The sequence below is a fragment of the Podarcis cretensis genome (genome assembly GCF_951804945.1).
Source record: "Podarcis cretensis genome assembly, chromosome: 7".
In the NCBI taxonomy this organism is placed as follows: Eukaryota; Metazoa; Chordata; class Lepidosauria; order Squamata; family Lacertidae; genus Podarcis; species Podarcis cretensis.
The window spans coordinates 43,142,309-43,162,472 of NC_137176.1; the positions used below are offsets into that span (position 1 = coordinate 43,142,309).

At 41.9% G+C, this 20,164-nt stretch overlaps 1 protein-coding gene across 4 annotated transcripts in view; it reads right to left on the reverse strand.

Moving 5' to 3' along the window:
* The window catches only part of GNAL (G protein subunit alpha L), a 172,619-nt gene that overhangs the window by 129,220 nt on the left and 23,235 nt on the right, over window positions 1–20,164 (reverse strand). For all 4 annotated transcript variants that reach the window (XM_079982954.1, XM_079982955.1, XM_079982957.1 and 1 more), the window contains exon 3: window positions 17,638–17,686. In XM_079982954.1, coding sequence (XP_079839080.1) covers window positions 17,638–17,686 — 49 coding nt within the window. The remainder of the gene's footprint in view (window positions 1–17,637; window positions 17,687–20,164) is intronic.

Sequence of the window (20,164 nt, forward strand, 5' to 3'; positions counted from 1 at the left end):
TGAATCTAGTCAGTGCAGGGCAGTTGGGCTATCATTAATTTATAACTAGAATTAGATTGCTGTTTGAATAATTAACCAGACTATCAGTTTAGTGGTTTCAGAATTTTTACGTGTTTTAGGAGAACTGTAGATTCAAACTTTTTAAGCCAATAAATTGTCTGAAAGTCCATTAGCTGTACCCATAATTATTTAATTTATGGAGGCAGATAGTTCCAGCATGAATATGAGAGAATTGCTAATATAGACTTGTCTGCTTAAATCAGCGGCCCCCAACCTTTTGGGATGTATTTGGAAATCTAAGAAACTATAGTAGGTATCACAAAAATACCCATTTCTACAGAAGAAAAACTGGTGATATTCCTCCTCCAAAACAGGCAAACATATACCTACATGCACCCCAAACAAACACAAACAAGAAAAGACAGGAACTCTCCCCCAAGGCAATCCTCCTACCAAACTAAACAACCCCCCCCCATTTAAAAAAAATATATGAAAATTGGGAGGGGTTGTGGCTTTGATGGGTGCTATGCTCAGGACCCCAGGTTTAAATTAATTAGACTAGAAAATAAATCAGATGTGATCACTGAGTGTGTTGGAAGTTTGGTACTGGCTGAGTAGAGGTGGCTTCAGCAGTCCTAAGATGTGCCCAAGTTAAATCTGTAAGTGTATAAATAGGTTGTCATTGATAGGAACTTTTTTTAGTCTGGCTTTGCAGGCTCCTTACAGTTCGATTCTATGCATGTCTATTCAGTAAGGTTCAATGGGGCTTACTGAGTAGGTACAGGGTGGAAGCCTAAGTCACTCATGTTAGCTATGTCCACTGCTAGTGGATAAGGGTAGAGACAGAGGTGCCCACCCTCCATGATTAAAACCAAAAGATTAAAAGGTTGCCCGATCAGCTGACTAGCAATAATAAATGGATAATGAAGGAAGTCAATTTGGGGATATTAAGCTAGTCTCATGTTACTACAAGGTAACTACTTTCTGAAAAGTAGTGAAGGCTGTAGGTGTCCTTTGTGACTGAACTGCATAAGGACAGAATCTGACACTGGGTGAAGGATTCAGCATCCTGTGAATCTCAGTATTCCTTCTTAAAAGAGCAGCTTCCTAGTGCCTAAAACTGAAAATCAATTTGAAAGTCTGTGGTCAATGCCTGAGCTGGATATCCACTGACCCAAGAGCACAACGTAAGTGCCCTGCATGGGCTCTTGCCACAGTTAGCAGTATCAGAAGAAACTGTGAAATAAGTAAGAAAATATATGTGCCATTTAGTTTGCTTTATTACAAAAAGTATACAACACCGAGGTTTTCTGAATGTTGAATAATTATTATTATTATTATTATTATTATTATTATCTCAATCTTGAAAGGTGCCTTAATTCAATTCAACACAAAGATATAGAATAGGCAAGGTGTTATCTTTCTCAAATGCTTGCAAGTGTTACTCACACACAAGCCTTCTTGTGTCTCAGCTTTTAGATTAACACTTCTCAACATGAGGCAATGTGAAGTTTATCCTGTAATTGTTGTTTATAGTTCCCATAGGAAATACAGTATGTTATGAATGCATCTTGTGTTACACTGCACAGCATAGCTCCTCATAAGCAGGTGGTTTTAAGAATAAGTTCTTTGTGCTTTAAATGTAGCTGCCTAAGCATTCCTTAAGGATATAAACATTTCCAGTATCAGAAACTGGGTCTGTTATTTGTGTGCTGCAGGAGATAAGAGAATGTCAGCATGAATTTTCAAATATTAGACCGGTCCTAAAAATATGCTCTAAAAACTTATCAGAAGCAGATGATTTTCTAGATATCGGTAACTTCTCAAACCATTATGTACTGGGAAGTTTGATATTGCTGCCTTAACAAAGAAAGCCCATTCTGACTTTTGCTGACAGAAAATGATTTCCTGAATTCTTTAGCATGCTATGATGCTTTGTGTGTGCGACTGTGTCTATGTGAAGAACTGTAAACCTTTCTCATTTTCTCTCAATGTAATATTTTTCAGCTTCTTAAATATTAATGCCTTTGGCAAATGCATTAGGATTCAAGCGATAAATCTAAGAACACATATAGATAGTTATCTCCAACATTAAAGTTAGACTGACAGTCTCCTGGGTATTGGAGAATGGCCATGTATATACATTATTTATATGAACTGTTATATGTCATTAAGTGCTAAACCCATTTTGTTTTACATTCTCCTGTGCTTCAGGAAGCAAGACACATATTAGACCTTTGCAAAGTATATTCCAGATCAATATGATAAAGCTTTAAAGAAAACTGCCTATGCATAGGTTGCTGACAAACCTACTAGAATATTTTTCATGAACTAAGGGGCTAGTTTAATTATTCTAGCATATTGACTCTTGCAAGGTCTGCTGTAACACTATACTTTGGAATTTGACTCTTTGAAAAAGACCTGATCAAGCAGTAATTTGTCATACATTAAAGTCTCCCATTTGCACAGTGTGCATGATCGGTTCTGAAGGAGTTTGGCTACAAAGATACTTTTCCAAACAAAGATACTTAATATCCATTTCAAGTTTTGACATGACCAGGGGAGGACTGGAATTTCATCAGCAACCAAGATGAGAAGTGAAACCAGGCCTGATTGCATCATCCTACACTGATGATAGTAATTTACTAGCCCTTATTTGGGGTGCTAGTCTGGACCTTTTATGTGGTTTTATGTTTATGGATCATGGTATTGGTGCAGCTGGCAAATGTTTGGTATAAAAGGCATCATGAACTATGACTCTGGTAGAGTTCCTGTCTCATATGTGACCTGGAAGAACAGCTAACATCTTGATCTTAATAGTTGCAGGAAAGATCAGAGCACTAATCCTTGTATTTACCAGAAATATTTATTTATCAATTCCGTGTAAGCAGGAGCCAGACACAGACAATGAATATATCTTTTAAGGTAAATTTATCATTCAGAAGCTGTAAAGTTAAAGACATGGTCTTCTGAAAAATAAGGTCATATCTTCTTCACTTCAAATTTATCTCCCAGGAACACAATAGTAAACAAGAAGGAACAAATATAGTTCAAAGGATTTGGTATTGTGTCATTCACCCAGTAACCAAGCCCCACTCCCTTCTCTATAGAAGTTATCAACTCTCACAGAAGGCACAGATCTCAAATCCCTGACCTTGTATTCCGCTTTCTCTAATGTTATGTATATTCGTCCTCTTCAGTATGTTCAATATTATGTTACAGAATGCAAATTAGAATATTGCATTCTGGATTGCAGTTCTAAAACTTTAAGATATCATAATTAGCAGAGAAAATTCTAATGCTTGTTACTGTAATTTAAAATAATTAAAAATGGCATTTTCTAAGTAAAATCAAGGGGTTTTAAAAAACATTTACAAATGGTGAGACATAAGTAGTTTGTGCTCAGTGCTCCAAAGGATGGTGAGTATCTCACTGCTTTTGTCATTGAAGCCAAACACCAGACTACAGTCACATGAGACTTGATTTCCATGACTTATTTTAAATTGAAATGCAGCCTTAGGAAGTTGCCAGTTTCAGGGGGCAATGGAAGGCACATGGGACCAGAACTGTGTCCTGGGCCAGTTTGCCAACCGCAGTTGCTTCTCCCCCAGCTTTTATATACTCTGTTGACTATAAACTGTAGTCATTCATAGTTTCAAGCAACTAACTTCTGTTAACCCCTAACATATGTGGCCTTAAAATATGAATATCTCCAGCTATCATATCACTGAGAAAGGGATGATAAGCAAAATATTCCCTTGGTGAAAAATGTAAATAACACATTATCCACATAGCATGCTATGAAGGCTGCTTTGGAGACTTTTATGATAAATTCATTGTATTCATAGGTAGCACAGAGATGAACCTAAAGTGAAATAACTTTCATTAGGCTGTAAAGAAAAGTCCACAACAGTGACCTCAGGCCAAGTTAGAAACAGAACACATCCATTTTTACAAAGTATACCAGACTACAACTGTCTGGAAAATAGAGTAGCACCATTCAGTGTCGGATATGACCAACTCTTATATGTCGAAGCTTTGAGCAGAAATTTGAACAGGGGGGAAGTTCTAATGGTTTTCAGTTGACTATCAGTAATAGCTGCAATAACAGCAGACTGTGAGGAATCAAGTTAACATTTTTTTCTCTTCATAATCCAAAAGTCTTGCACTTCTGCCAAATAATTTAGAAAAGAAAAAGGAGACTCCAGGAACTGCAGATTTGTGTAGCAATTTTTAAAGGTTTTTTTTTAGTATTTTAAAGAACAGAAATTGAACTGTATATACTCCCACTCTGAATATAATGTTGGGATACTGCCAGGGAGACAAAGGCCATCATGCCCCCACGTCGTCTCCGGACGATCCATCAACCTTCCGTAGAAACGCAGTATCAGTCAATTAGTGACACAAGCCTCAGAAATAGCTTGCCACATTCCAGGGATTGGTGCACACTGTTTCAGCAGAGTTCGTACAACGAAAGATGCACTCAGGAGAGCATTATTTACAACTTTATTCAGCGTTGGTCAGAACAAAGAAAAAACATGACTTCCTGCTTCAATGTCCAGACACAGAGAGAGAACGAAAGCTATGTACAAAAGAGAAACTTCCTGTGTGCCGGAAGTACGCAGACTCTGTGACTCACAAAGCCTGCTCCCTTTTAAGGTGGAACGGAAATATCCTAACATCCTCCCCCTTTCCGTGTAACCTGTAGTACCTGTGGTTCAACCCAACTGCAACCTCTGTACATAAACCTTAAGTTGTTCTCTGTTAACAACCTTAGACAACAGATCCGTAGGAATTTCATTTCCTGGCATGTAGCATACCTGAATGAGTCCTTTCTGAATACACTCCCTTGCACGATGTAGCTTAATCTGCAAGTACTTGGTTCTTTGCTTGCAACTCTCTGAGTTCAGCAAAGCCAAACAGGATCTATTGTCTTGATACACTTGTATAGGACATTTCACAGAAACTCTGATGTCCTTAAACAGTTGCATCAACCATTCACAATCCATGAGTGAAAATGACAGAGCATTGAGTTCTGCTTCACAGGAACTTAGGCTTACTGTCGTCTGCTTCCTACACAGCCAGTCAAACAGACAGTGGTTGTACATGTAGCATACTCCAGAAGTGCTTATACCATCCGTGGTGTCACTTCCAAGACTAGCATCTGCAAAGATTTCAAGACCTCCAGTCTTCTGACTGGTGAACCTCAGCTTCTCCTCTGCAGCAATCTTGAGCATTAGCCGGATGCTATCATACTTGACAGTGGGTGAGTAGGTCTCGTGGTAATCCTGTCCTGGTACCTGTGAAAAACCTCTGGCAACCAATCTGGCTTTGTGTCTGACTACCTTGCCATTCTGGTCTGTCTTGGCCTTGAAGACCCATTTGCTGCCAACCAGTCTCATTAGACACAGCAACACCATTGTCATCATAAGTTATACAGAATAAACCATCCATAAACTTTGCATGCCAAATGTCCTCTTTGCCTTTCCTGATGACACAGACGCTCTTCTTGAAGGAAATCTCAAAGCCACGCCCAGTCAGCTGTGGGACACTGAGCAAATTGTCTGCAGAATCTGGAACATAAAGTACATCTCTGATGGTAGTGTGCAGACTTGCCAGTCTCACATTCCCGACTCCTGCAATTCGCAACGTCTTTCCATCAGCCTGGTGGATCTCTCCATCTTGAGGCGTGAAGGAGATAAACAGATGCTTGTTGTTGGCAATGTGCCTTGATGCACCAGAATCCACAACCAATCTGGCTTTGGCCTTTGGAGCAGCTTTTCCAGCAAGCAAAACCTTGTCTTCCACCGGCTTGGGCTGCTGCTTGCCCCCCTGCTCCTGGCCATCAAACTTGCCTTTGGCTTTTGGAGAAGCAGTGCCAGCAAACAAAGCCTTGTTTTTCCCTGGCTTGGGCTTTCCTCCCCCCCTCTGCTTCTGGCCATCTGCTGGCTTCTGTCGCTGTTTACTTCTGGCCTTCCGGCCTCTGCAAAGATGACCTTGGCTCTCATGGGAATCAGAGCTCTCAGCTGCCGACTCCTTGGCTCCCCCTGGAGGCTGGAATGTTGCCTGGGATGACATCACAGTCAGCTCCCCCTGCAGCTTGCAACCGGTGCCCTGGGCATCCCTGCAATCACTCTCATTCTGGGAAACAGCCAGGACCTCCGATGCAGTCAAACTCTGGGCTGGGATGACTGGCAGATGGGCTACTTTCAAAGCATTCCACATCTGACTTGCTATGGTGTTGCCAGCCAGTGTTGATATTTCCTCCAGAGAGACGGATAAGACTATTACGTCTATGGCCCTTGAATCTTGGGCCTTCCATCTATCTGTCAGAGGAACTGGTGGGGCTTCACACACAGTATGCCACACTCCAAACTGTTGCAGCAAGCTCTCACAGCAACTTGCCCAAGTCTCATAATTGTGCCGATTTAACTTTGGGCACTGAGTGCCTTCAGAGGCTTGGAAAAACTCCATTCCAGGCTTTTACTTGAGCCATGAGTCTTTATGCCTTCAAAAACTCCTTATCTCGGCAGCTCATAAATCACGAAGCCTCTGGCGCGGCTCCCAGGCTAATTAGCCAGCTGGACATCAAAGTCTCTGCCGCGGCAACAGAAAAGCCTTACTTTCGCTTTTCCCCACATACCTCACAGTCCTTCGCAGTCTTTACTCTCCTGTAAGTGCCGTGAATCTGGGCCCATAACCTGTTGTTGGGATACTGCCAGGGAGACAAAGGCCATCATTCCCCCACGCCGTCTCCAGATGATCCATCAACCTCCCGTAGAAATGCAGTATCAGTCAATTAGCGACACAAGCCTCAGAAATAGCTTGCCACATTCCAGGGACTGGTGCACGCTGTTTCAGCAGAGTTCATACAACGAAAGATGCACTCAGGAGAGCATTATTTGCAACTTTATTCAGCGTTGGTCAGAACAAAGAAAAAACATGACTTCCTGCTTTGATGTCCAGACACACAGAGAGAACGAAAGCTATGTACAAAAGAGAAACTTCCTGTGTGCCGGAAGTACGCAGACTCTGTGACTCACAAAGCCTGCTCCCTTTTAAGGTGGAACGGAAATATCCTAACATAAAATACAACAAGTTAGGCACATCTGAGTCCCAATGAAATAGAAGGAATTAAAAAAGGACAGTCCAGCATCTTGTCGTAACAGTGGGTCAACAGATGCCCACATGTGGGACCTGAGTGCAGATTGTGCTGATCAAGGTTCCTGTAATTTGTGTTGCAAATGACTTTTGGAATTTGTATATAGAATACATGGTCATTGCACCTGAGTGGTGAACAATGTATTTATATTTATATTTATTTATATTTATTTTAACACACAGAGTCAAATCTCAGGCACTGGCAGAGAGAGAGGAGTGCGGGGGGAGCGCACCGCCTCCGGCAGTGCGATCCTGGTAGGGTGCCATCGCGGCTGCCCCCCTGCCCGTGCTGGGCGCCACACCCCCCACAGGGGGCGCACCACGCCCCCAGGATGCACATCACGCCCCTGTGGGCAGCGCACCACGCCCCCGGGACGCATGCTAGCCCCGCCTCCGCCTTCTCTATGCCCCTGGTGCCAGAGCACTGATCTCAGGTTCCATATTTTAAGAAGCTCTATTAAGGTCAAATGCACTTGTAAAGAGAGAGACATTTTAGTATCAGGTTTTTTAAAAAACGAAACAAAACAAAACAGCAGCCCTATGTGCAACATATTACAATAGCCTAATCTGAAGATTACAATGAAATGGTCACTATGGCTAGGCTACGTCTGCCCAGGAGCAGTTGCAGTTGGTTTACCAGCAGACACAAGGTGCCTCACACCGCAGGAGGCACCTGGGCCCAGGGTCATAACTGTATCTAACAGTACCCCAAACTAATTTTGAAGGAGGCAGTCCTCAGTTATTCAATGTGGGTATCCAGGTAAGAGAGCTTTTGTGCACAGCACTTCATTGCAAACGCTCCCCTCGAGAAAGGGGAATCTGCATGTAGAAGATTTCTTCTGCACACACATCTCCCTTGCTGAACGGAGGAGTCTGAGTAAAATTCATATAATGGCACTGGCATTCTGAAGGCCGTACAGTGGTACCTCAGGTTACATACGCTTCAGGTTACATACGCTTCAGGTTACAGACTCCGCTAACCCAGAAATAGTGCTTCAGGTTAAGAACTTTGCTTCAGGATGAGAACAGAAATCGTGCTCTGTCGGCGCGGCAGCAGCGGGAGGCCCCATTAGCTAAAGTGGTGCTTCAGGTTAAGAACAGTTTCAGGTTAAGTATGGACCTCCGGAACGAATTAAGTATATAACCTGAGGTACCACTGTACAATCTTTTAAAAGACACAATATATTGATTAACCGATGCCCAGTTGGCTAGTGCCTTTTGCACCCATCCTTACATCTTACTTGCTGAGGACTAGGCAAGAGCCCCAAGGTATGAAATGGTTATTTGCTCTAGTTCCAGTCTTCATGGGGAGGTGTCATTGTTTATGTTGCCAAAAAAGCACAACTCATGTGCAAGATCAAGGTATCAGCAGGCTTGGGGGGAATCCTGAGGTTTGCAGAAGTAAAAAGATATTTAGGAGGAAAAACCCCTAAGAGGGAAAAGAACCCCTAAATGGAGGAATGGGGTATAGTGGCTAGAATCCTCAACAGAAAACACTCCACACTGCAAAATTTTGCTTCAGGACCCACGTGTTATAGATTTTACCCATCCTTTGAACATAATGCAAGGCTCTTAGTTCAATATAGGAACAAGACGGGAGAACACACTGCCTTTTTCCTATTGCAAAGATCCCAGTTTCTTCCTCCTCTGCTAATGTTCTGAGGATTGTTACAAGAAGATATGTTTTATGTCATTAGTATTTGCAGACCTTGCAGCTTGGGTGAATTAGATTGGAAGAATCACTTACAGTTACTGGCTTTATTGTCCTGGCCCTCCCAATCCAAGGAAGACACATTTTTGATAGTTAACTCTTTATCAACAAAAAAACCCACTTACAGCAGCTTCCACAGTGTTCCATATACAAACATCCATGCTTCTAGCCTCTAGGTAGTTGTCAACACGTCTAGGCCCTGTACAGTGGTACCTCTGGATGCGAACGGGATCCATTCGGGAGCCCCGTTTGCATCCTGAGTAGAGCATAAAATGCGTCTGCGCGTGTTGCGTTTCGCCACTTCTGCGCATGCACGTGACATCATTTTGAGCGTCTCCGCATGCGCAAGCGGTGAATCCCGGAAGTAATGTGTTCCATTATTTCCGGGTCGCTGTGGAGCGTAACCTGAAAATGCTCAACCTGAAGCATATTTAACCCGAGGTATGACTATAGAGCAGTTGCAACAGGGAGACCCCGACCTCCAGCTGGTTTATATACCCTCCCCATATGTGTTGTGTGCCCCTAACCTGAGACTTCGCCTTCACATTGCTATTCTTCTTGCTTCAAGTGCCTCCTGGCTCTAGGGAACAGAGGTGTGGAGGAAGGTGAGGAGTCTACTGACCCATCTGTTGGCTGAACAACCTCTTCCCATACACGCGCATCTGGCATGCCTTTCTTGGTCTAGCGGGTAGTGGCACTCTCTGTCAGCTTCCTCCTACTTAGTCACTGTTTGGCCTTTGCAGAACTAAGCAGGTTTGGGATGTGGTTTACCTACGCTATTAGCCACAATCCATATCTATCATGAACCTATCATCTTGTTTCATACTGCGTTTTTATGCATTTCCCTCAAGCCGCTTCAATCTGAATTGAGGAAAAGAATGAGGTAGCTTAGTAGGCTCTGCCTGTCATTGGCTGTGGCTCCACCTAGTGTTGGTCTCTTTGTCTTATGGCCTAACAGTTCCATCTGCCACTAAGCCTGACCCTCATGTAGCCCAGATGTTGTGCCACAATTGACAGAATTAACAAGAATCCTTCTCTCCACTGTGGTTGTGTTGAGGGAACGGACACCATAGGGGAAGTTATTTGGAAATGTTAGAGCTTACTAACATTACAAAACACTACACCATCAGGACTGGTGTCTAGTCTCAATTTAAAGTCCATTTCTCTCCAATGCATCCAGCACTGTCCTGTTCCCCTGCTGGTACGCCTGGAGTCCTGTCAGGGCAATGACATCTAACCTTGTATATTTTTTTGCTGGGGTAACCCTGTGGCTATAAGCACAAGGGGATATAGGAGCTATTCTACCATACTCCAAAGTGTCCACCAAGGATAAGATTATTCTATTGATGTAATATTTTGTTGTATTATTTGGAAGCCAAGTTCTGCTTGGGACTCTTACAAATATTATCTTGGTGGTTTTTTTTAGCGTAATGCATCTGTATATTTTTTAACTAAGGAGTCATTATATGTTTGTATTCTTATCACTTTGGTATTAGACAAAAACATGTTTCTTAGAGCAGATAAATGAAGACTTCACTTAAGATTTATTGATTGGCTCCTCTAAGCTATAATATCCGGCTACCCACTCTCCTATTGATTTTGAATGTTGTTAGTAATCACAAAGCTCAAGGTCAGAGCAATTCTATTTAGTTCCATAAGCAACAGCACTTGTGCTGAACATAGATATTTTGCTGGTGCATTCTGCCATTGTGGAACAAAAACAACTTAAGAATTAGCAAAGAGGCAGGTCGTTTGAAATGAAGATCACCTGAAGCAAACAGCATGTATCCCAGGTATATGAACATATGATTTAAAATGTTTTATCTAAACACCAAGGGCTTATTTAGCCAGTCAGGGAAAGCATACTCTCAGTTAAATTTTAACCTTATGCAATGGTCTCCAACACCCCAGACAGTGGATAGCAGATGAGAGGGTAACCATACCCACTGTCCTCTTTTTAAACAAAGAGTCAATATTTACTTATTATTTACCATTATAGACTAGACCCAATTTCATCTTGTTGGATCCCAGAATACTGAACACAACATAAATGCGTGTTTCATATGAGCGGGACCCATAACCTTTAAGGGGGTGGGGAATTGAAGCTTCAGAAAACGGTTCATAAGAGATAATTGCAATGGTGCAGCAACATTGTCAGGGCAGGAGAATGGCGGCTTGTAAAGGCTATATGAGTGCTCCTTTATAGCTGGCGTTTGGGAGAAGGCAGTTTATATCATTTGGCACCATTCATATTACAGGCATATACCCATTAGGCTATTGCATTCCACATAGAAATCCTAGTAGCATTGAAATAGCAGTCAAGATGCTATATAAAATACAGCACATCAAGTGCTGGGAACATGTAATGCCTTTTCAATAGAAGCACAGCTTCAAGAGAAGACACCTGAGCATACTATGGTCTATTCTGGATATCAGTGAGCACTTGTGGTTTCTGCAGTGCAGCAGTTGGGTCTTGAAGGTGCTTTGAGTCCCTTCGAACTCTAGAGTTCTATGATTTAGGGTCCCGGGTTCTTTCCCAGTCCTATTGTAAGAGATCCTAGAACCTGGAGATGCCAGGGATTGAATCGGACTGAACAGTTTAAAGTTTGAACTGCATAAAACAAATGAGTAATAATGACACAGCTAGTGGTCTTAAAAACTGAACATGGGTAATGCATGGGTGGGACATGGGTGGTGCTGTGGGTTAAACCACAGAGCCTAGGACTTGCCGATCAGAAAGTCGGTGGTTCAAATCCCCGCGACGGGGTGAGCTCCCATTGCTCGGTCCCTGCTCCTGCCAACCTAGCAGTTCAAAAGCACGTCAAAGTGCAAGTAGATAAATAGGTACCGCTCCAGTGGGAAGGTAAACGGCGTTTCCGTGCGCTGCTCTGGTTCGCCAGAAGCGGCTTAGTCATGCTGGCCACATGACCTGGAAGCTGTACGCCGGCTCCCTTGGCCAATAAAGCGAGATGAGCGCCGCACCCCCCGAGTCGGTCACAACTGGACCTAATGATCAGGGGTCCCTTTACCTTTACCTAATGCATATTAGTTTTTTTTTAAAAAAAAAAATGCAGCAGACTAAGATATGTTCATGCTGAATTGGTTCCATTCCCACCTTTTTATGGCTGATTCCTCAAAGCTATTTTAGTTGTAGCATGGTATGCATACCTTTCTCTTTGTCATTCCTGAAATGATTACTTCTATACATCAACAGGTACTGTTCCAAAGCATCACTAGAGGGTGCTGACATACTATGCTAAATGCTGAATGAGAAATTGGACTCAAGTACTGGAACACACCCAAGAGAAAAAATGATGCTTAATGTGTATTATACAAACAATAACTATGCCAGTTGCTGTTTACTAGTTGTACGGTAAAGTTTGAACCGAGGAGTCTCCTCTATTCCTGAGGGCTTCCTGTGTTATCTAGAACCCCAGTTTTGCAAGGTTCTAAATAAAGCAGGTATAGGAGACTCCAGATGCCCACCAAATCATGGACAGTGACAGGCATAGGGATGCAAGAGCAGAACTTAGTTCCAGCTTTCTTAGGTCGAGTGCAGCCTTTACATGTGAGCAGCATAGCCAGATATGGCTAGCACATTTCCATGGTGTTGAGAGGCATAGGAAGACAAGGGTACTTGTACATTTAATAGTTTTATAGAAGAAGAAATTTGAGTGGATGCATGTAGCTTCATAGCAACACTCTGTTTATGTTTAGTCAGAAACAAGTTCTGTACATTTAAATAGGGTTAGTACAGCCATTAGGAATTAATCAACCATAAAAAGGTGGGAATGGAACCAATTCAGCATGAACATATATTAGTAGATAATCTTAGTCTGCTGCATTAATTAAATTTCTAATTTAAAAATATTTTTTTGGGAGGGGGCATTTACAAGCAATATGCAGCTAAAAAGTCAACTTCTTATAGATGGAAGTTTCAGCAGGAACAGGATCAAAACGTCAGGGTGCAATTCCTCATTATCATATCTGCGTAGAAATAGAAATAGACTTGTGCAAGCTCTCTTTGGCTTGTCCTAATATGCTACCACATATGGCATTCAACTTTTGGCATGCTGCTACTTATCCACATTTAAAGAGATTTTTATTGGCTTGCTATAAGCCTGAGTTTAGCACAAAGGAGATAAAATCAAAGAAATGGACAGTTCTTTTCAGGTAATCTAGCCAACCATCAGCACAGTGCAGGATTTGCAATGTGAGATGCAACTGCAGCAGCCCTGACAAACCTCTACTTAAATGCCGCTACTTCCTGAAGCAGTTAGTTCCACAGTCAAACTGCTTGAAGTTCCTCTTCATGTTTAGCCAAAATCCATTTCCCAGCAATTTCCACCCATTTGTAGTGGAACCAGAAAAACTGCAGGAGAGGGGTGTGTGAGAGATAGGGAAAACCAAGGTTGTGATATAGACTGAGGGTGATGTCAGGACATCTGCTTGTCATATGGCAACATGGTCCAATGAGTCATATGCATGAATTCCTTCTCGTGTATGGCCAGTCATTTCCTCTTTGCCTCAGTTTTCCATGTGCAGTGACACACATTTTGTAATGCATGCAAAATTGTCAAGACTGTGCATGGAAAAGGCAAGGGGAAGAGCAGGAGATGTCTAGTTCTCAGACTTCCCTGATCAGGCCATAGGTCTTCTGAATGAGAAGGCCCATTTGATAAATGGTTTGATAAATAAATATATTTTAAAATTAACTCTGGGTCTTTACTTTGTTTAATTCTGTATCCTTATTCCATTAAAAGATTTGCATTTTCCCATGCTTTCTGAAGAGAGGAACTTCATGCAAAAAGATTGAGTTTTACGCAATACACAGACTTAATCACAGTTACTTCCCTGAAGGCAGCATAAAAATAAAATAAACAGTCCCACTGAATTCAATGAAACCCATTTGCAGGAAAGTGTGTTTAATATTAGAGCCTTACAGGACAGCACTATATATGTCTACTCAGAAGCAAATCTCAGTTGGTAGAACATGAGACTCTTAATTTCAGGGTTGTGGGTTCAAGCCCCACGTTGGGCAAAAGATTCTTGCATTGAAGGGGGTTGAACTAGATGACCCTCATGGTCCCTTCCAACTTTACAATGATTCTAGGTCCTGTTAGGTTCAATGGGATCTGCTCCTAGGTAAGTAGATATAAAACTATAGGTTGCAGTGTGATCCTATACATATCTGTTCAAAGGTAAGTCCCACTGAGTTCAATGGGGTGTGTTCCCAGGTCCCTGCCAAAGCACAGTCAAAGAGACTATATTTCAGGGATTCTTCTAAGATTTAAACACTTCTTTGGGTGTAGCACAAAAGTAATGGATTCATAATGGAGTGACTTGACACTAACAATGCTGCTTAAGCTTAAGTTAACATATATGTATAATGATAAAAGGAACTAGTTGGGATTTGTAAAGGCACAGGCATCTATGTATATGAAAGAAATTAGTATGGATAAAATTAACAAACACATGTAATGGAAATGTCTGGTTATACAGATCTTGCAATGAGATCCATATGATGAATCCTTTATGTTTGCACGCATGGTTTCCTACTTAACTTGCTCCAAGGAGGTGCTATGGTATGTTGAAATTGATTTCATTGCTGGATTTGAGTTTTAGCATGGCGTTTCTCATACATTTATGACATCCCTCTCCTTTTCTAAGATTACAGTTACATGCTCTAAATCATATCTCACTGGATATTCCAGCTTGATCCTAAACATATTGTACTGCCTCAGCTCTTATCCAGCTGTGTTGCTTTAGACAGAGATCTATCCTTCCCTTGTTCCACCTCCTGTTATGGGAAGCCTTGAGCCATGATTGTTTATTGGTCTGTTATCAGTATATGACACATCAAATTGTTGCAGCTCCCTCTCCTGGTGTTCCATCATCCCAAGGGAAGAGGTTCTGCATCCCAAAGAGAGACATTGCCTTTTCAAGTTGCAGACATGCTTATACTAACATAAGCCTACATGAGTAGCTATTGAACAGTGTATTTTGTAGATAATATGTCTGTATGTTTGACTATGGTGGCTAGTATAACCCATAAAATGTCTATGAGACTAGAGCAAACTGAGTCTATAGTCAGTGGACACAGCTGACTACAGTATAAACATGGACAGGGACTGTGAATGGGCAGTTAAACTGGTGTCGTGTATGAAGGATCTAGGGTGGCTCATCTTACAAGGATACGCTTCAGTTCCGCAACCACTGATATTCATTATCATCTTATCTCAGATCCATAATGCTTGTTTTGACCCAGCTGGCTCTTTAGTAGTTAAATAAGTGATCCTCAATGATCAGACCTGCTTCTGCCTCTCTTCTTAGCCATACATGCATACACAACAGTATTGTACTACATCAGACTATATTATTGCTGGTATAAGAGTGCTTACCTATGCCAAAGCATGAGTGTGATGCTATAGATAAGGTAAGATGGCTAGGGCAGTGTCTGAACTTGTAAAACGCTGCAGCAATTGTATTGATTATGAGCATTTTCTCTGTGAACAATTTTCAGTGCACAATTTTATTGTTTCTCTTTGCAAATCTAATCCACAATACAGTTTTGAGGCAGTTATAATTGATTTAAATGAAATATCTGTCTTCCGCGATTGATAATGAGACATAAAACACTGCTCAGTTTGAAAAATGATGGTCTGCATATTGCAGTGCTTACTTTTTTAATTAATTTCTCTGAATCAACATTGCAATGCTACTGTATTCTGTATTATCTATTGTTTCAAGATGAATGTGTGGCATGGAATTTAATACAAGCACTACCTATTCAAATTTAAATTTAGGCATTACTATTCTGTTTAATGAAAAATGAACAGATGTGTAAACGTTATATTGAGTTGGTCTTGAATAATGGTGTTAAGAACAATTTTTTAACCAAAAATAATCAAATTCAGTTTTATACACATTATTGGTTTCATGGCATCAGCATACATTTGTCGGGACAGGGAAGACTGACAATAGTACCACAACCTAACTTGGGAAAAAGATGAGACCAGGAAATATTGGCAATGTAAAATCTTGTACATGTACAGTACTGAGCATGAAGAGATGAGCAATGGGGGTTGTATTTGGAACCTTTCTGAAATGACATGATAAGCATTCAGTAAACTATAAAACAGATTCAGTGTCAGAATAATTTTGAGAAGGGAAAGCAATGTAAAAGAAACCTAAGGGGCTGCACACATTCTGCAGCTTACAAGCACGATGAGGACTGAGTTTACTGTAAAATGCTGATTCTATGTTTTCAAAACGGTGCATCCAAGATTGATTTTTTTAATGTGTAGAGCAATCCTATAAAAAAACTGGTTTCCCGAAATATGAGGAACATTGCATTTTGCAAGAGAAGTGATTTTATCTACTGAATATGACATGCATACACAAATATTTTCTACAAAATATCACAGTAATAGGCAAGATTATGTCATTGTTGATTTTCCTACCCTTTTCTTAAAAGGGTATATACAGTGGTACCTTGGGTTATGAACAGCCTAGTTAATGAACTTTTTGGATTAGGAACACTTCAAACCCGGAAATGAGTGTTCTGGGTTGGGTATTGTTTTTGGTATATGAACATACTCCATTTGGGGGTGCACTTCTGTTTTGAGTGCCACACTTCCGTTGTCTGGCAGCAGAGAAGGGGGTCACCAAGGCGTTTCCTGTAGCCGCGAGGAAGGAAAGCTGTGCACCCACCAGCCATATGGTAGGTGGGCTCACAACTCTCCTCCATGCAGCTGAGGGAGGAGAGCAATCCCCGCAGAGGCTTGGGAGGGAAGCTGCACGCCCGCCAGCCATCTGGTTGGTGGGTGTACAACCCCCCACCATGCCACTGCGGGAGGCGCACGCTCTAGTAAGCATTTCCCACAGCGGGCGGGGGGGGGGGGGATCTGTGCGGATCCCAGTTCAGCTACTGATTGATTGTGTGACTGCGGAAATGGATAAAAGCCCCCTATCCAAACAGTGACTATCATCAGTACAGGTAAGATTTATTATTATTATTATTATTATTATTATTATTATTATTTTACTCATCTACAATACTGTTTTATTTATTTTATAGTACAGTACATTGATTATTGCTTTCATTTTATGGTCTTGTTAGATAGTAAAATTCATGTAAAATTGCTGATTTAGGGGTTGTTTTTAAAAGTCTGGAATGGATTAATCCATTTTGCATTACTTTCTATGGGAAAGCGCACCTTGGTTTAAGAACGCATTGGTTTAAGAACGGACTTTCGGAACGGATTAAGTTCAAAAACCAAGGTACCACTGTATATGCAATATATTTAAAAACTATGCCTTGTAGACAAAACCGAAAGCCAATACAAATTAAAAATGCTACATGAGATTATGTTATATCATAGACATTTTTTGTTGTACCATGATGTGGTGATGTAGCTACAATTTTTTTTGACAGGGAGGATCTACAAACTTACTGTAGCAATGGCTACAATACCAGCAGTAAGTGGAGAGTAGCCTATCTCTAGTATACAAGACCATACTAGCAGTAAATGGAGAGTAACCTACACATGATACGTGGGGACTATAGCAAATAGCATGGTTAATACTGCAACCAAAAACCCCAGTAAGTATGCCATCTTTGAAGGAGGATAAAACAATGCTTGGTGAAGGGAGAATCCATTTTGACCTGATAGTTCTCTAGTGAAAAACACGATGGGTAAAACTCATTGTTAAACTTTTTAAATGTGAGCTGAAAAGTTACATAAATTAGATACTGCACTTACCAAGCTGAACTTTTCCCTCAGTTGAATGTAAAGGTAATTTATGATACCCCTGTAAATGGAAAATAAGCAAAACCTATGAATGCTCTCCTGCTTTTCTTCCCACCACCATTCTGGTTTTATTTTAGTTTGTTTCTTTGTTGCTATTGTTGTTTTCATATAAACAACCTCTGCAATGCAATTAAATATAATTTTTTAAAACTGAGCTGATAAGTTTTAAAAATAAATGCGGTCATGTTGTTTTGCCTGCCCTGCGCAATAGCTTACCCGAGACAGGGATCTTTTTCTGTGGGTCATAGGAGCAAACTCCTAGGGGCCAAGGGGGCTTTGCCCTCCCATGAAATATTTGAGGGGACCTTGCCCTCCCAAAGTTGATGGGCATTGCCATTCAAATGGTATTCCTGCATCATGTCATTATATGGGTGGGGCTTACCCCCCTATTTTTTTCAAGTTGGCATCCCTGCTGCGCAGTGCTATTTTTCTAGAAAAAGAGGTGCCAGAACTCACCACGAAGGCCTCCACTGTTCTCTTATAATGGCAATGGTGCCTACCTGAGAGGTGCCACCTGAGAGGTGTTCACAAAGTTCTCCAAGACTTTTGCACAAGCCCTTATAATGTCTGGTTTATACTTTAAGAAGAAGGAAGGATTAGGAACACAAGGCCTTGCCTCAGATGCCAATAACTGCCAAACTTTCCAGCATATATTAAGCTGTGAAGGCACAATATACTTTGTTAATCTAGTGTGTTTGGGAGAAAAAACATTCAAAACACAATTTCCCTTTAATTCCAAGGGCACACAGCCAACATAAGAAGATTTATATGCTCTCCTTGTGGTGCTCTGTCAAGCTTCACGTAGCCAACTGCTTTCTTTTGTGGTCTTTGTATAGGCGGAGAAGAAAAGTGTAACAAGCATGTTCAACGCAAGGGAATGGGAGTGACGACTGTTTTCTAGTGATACTTGTTAGAAGTGAAATATTTTTAAAGAATGCCCTAGAGATCAGTTGGAGTGCAAATTTCCTCTAGTCGTGATATCCTGCTGCAATATCCCTTGATTCCGGTAGATGTAAATTTGTTCATCATCACTCTGTAAACACTCAAGGGGGTGCGGGGCTCACACACTTCCAGATGTTGAACATTAAAACCCATGCTTTTCTTTATGTTATTCCTTCTTTGTCTTCAAGCCAATAAGGGTTGCAGGTATTCCATTTAAAGTGCATATATATGGATGCAGGTGGTGCTGTGGGTTAAACCACTGTGCCGCTTGGGCTTGCCGATCGAAAGGTCGGCGGTTTGAATCCCCGTGACGGGGTGAGCTTCCATTGTTCGGTCCCAGCTCCTGCTAACCTAGCAGTTTGAAAGCACACAGTGCAAGTAGATAAATAGGTACTGGTCCAGTGGGAAGGTAAACGGCATTTCCATGCGCTGCTCTGGTTTTGCCAGAAGTGGCTTAGTCATGCTGGCCACATGACCCGGAAAAACTGTCTGCGGAAGTGGACAAATGCCAGCTCCCTCGGCCTTTAAAGTGAGATGAGCGCCGCAACCCCAGAGTCATTCGCAACTGGACTTGATTGTCAGGGGTCCCTTTACCTTTACCTTTTTACAGTGGTGCCTCGCAAGACGAAATTAATCCGTTCCGCGAGTCTCTTCGTCTAGCGGTTTTTTCGTCTTGCGAAGCAAGCCCATTGACGGCTTAGCGGATTAGCGCTATTAGCGCTATTAGCGGCTTTTAGCGGCTTTCAGCGGCTTAGCGGATAAGCAGATAAGCGGCTTAGAAAAGGGGGGAAAAGGAAAAAAACCCCGCAGGAACTCGCAAGACATTTTCGTCTTGCGAAGCAAGCCCATAGGAAATTCGTTTTGCGAAGCACCTCCAAAACGGAAAACCCTTTCGTCTAGCGGGTTTTCTGTCTTGCGAGGCATTCGTCTTGCGGGGCACCACTGTATATGTTTTCTTATTTTCTAAAGGCAAATTTCTGGTCCTTAATGTTGCAAGGATAGGTATGAGTGAGCATAGGCAATGTCTGATTTTAAAAGCCCTAAGGGGACTAATGTACCATTGCTTAAAGGTAAAGGTAAAGGGACCCCTGACCATTAGGTCCAGTCGTGGTCGACTCTGGGGTTGCGGTGCTCATCTCGCTTTATTGGCCGAGGGAGCCAGTGTACAGCTTCCGGGTCATGTGGCCAGCATGACTAAGCCGCTTCTGGTGAACCAGAGCAGCGCACGGAAACGCTGTTTACCTTCCTCCCGGAGCGGTACCTATTTATCTACTTTCACTTTGACATGCTTTTGAACTGCTGGGTTGGCAGGAGCAGGGACCGAGCAACGGGAGCTCACCCCGTCACGGGGATTCGAACCGCCGACCTTCTGATCGGCAAGTCCTAGGCTCTGTGGTTTAACCCACAGCGTCACCCGCATCCCTTGTACCATTGCTTACCAGTCCTTAAATGGCTACTGCCAATTTCCAGGCACACTTCAAAGTGCTGATGCTTACCCATATATTCCTAAATGACTTAGCACCTGAATACTTAAAGG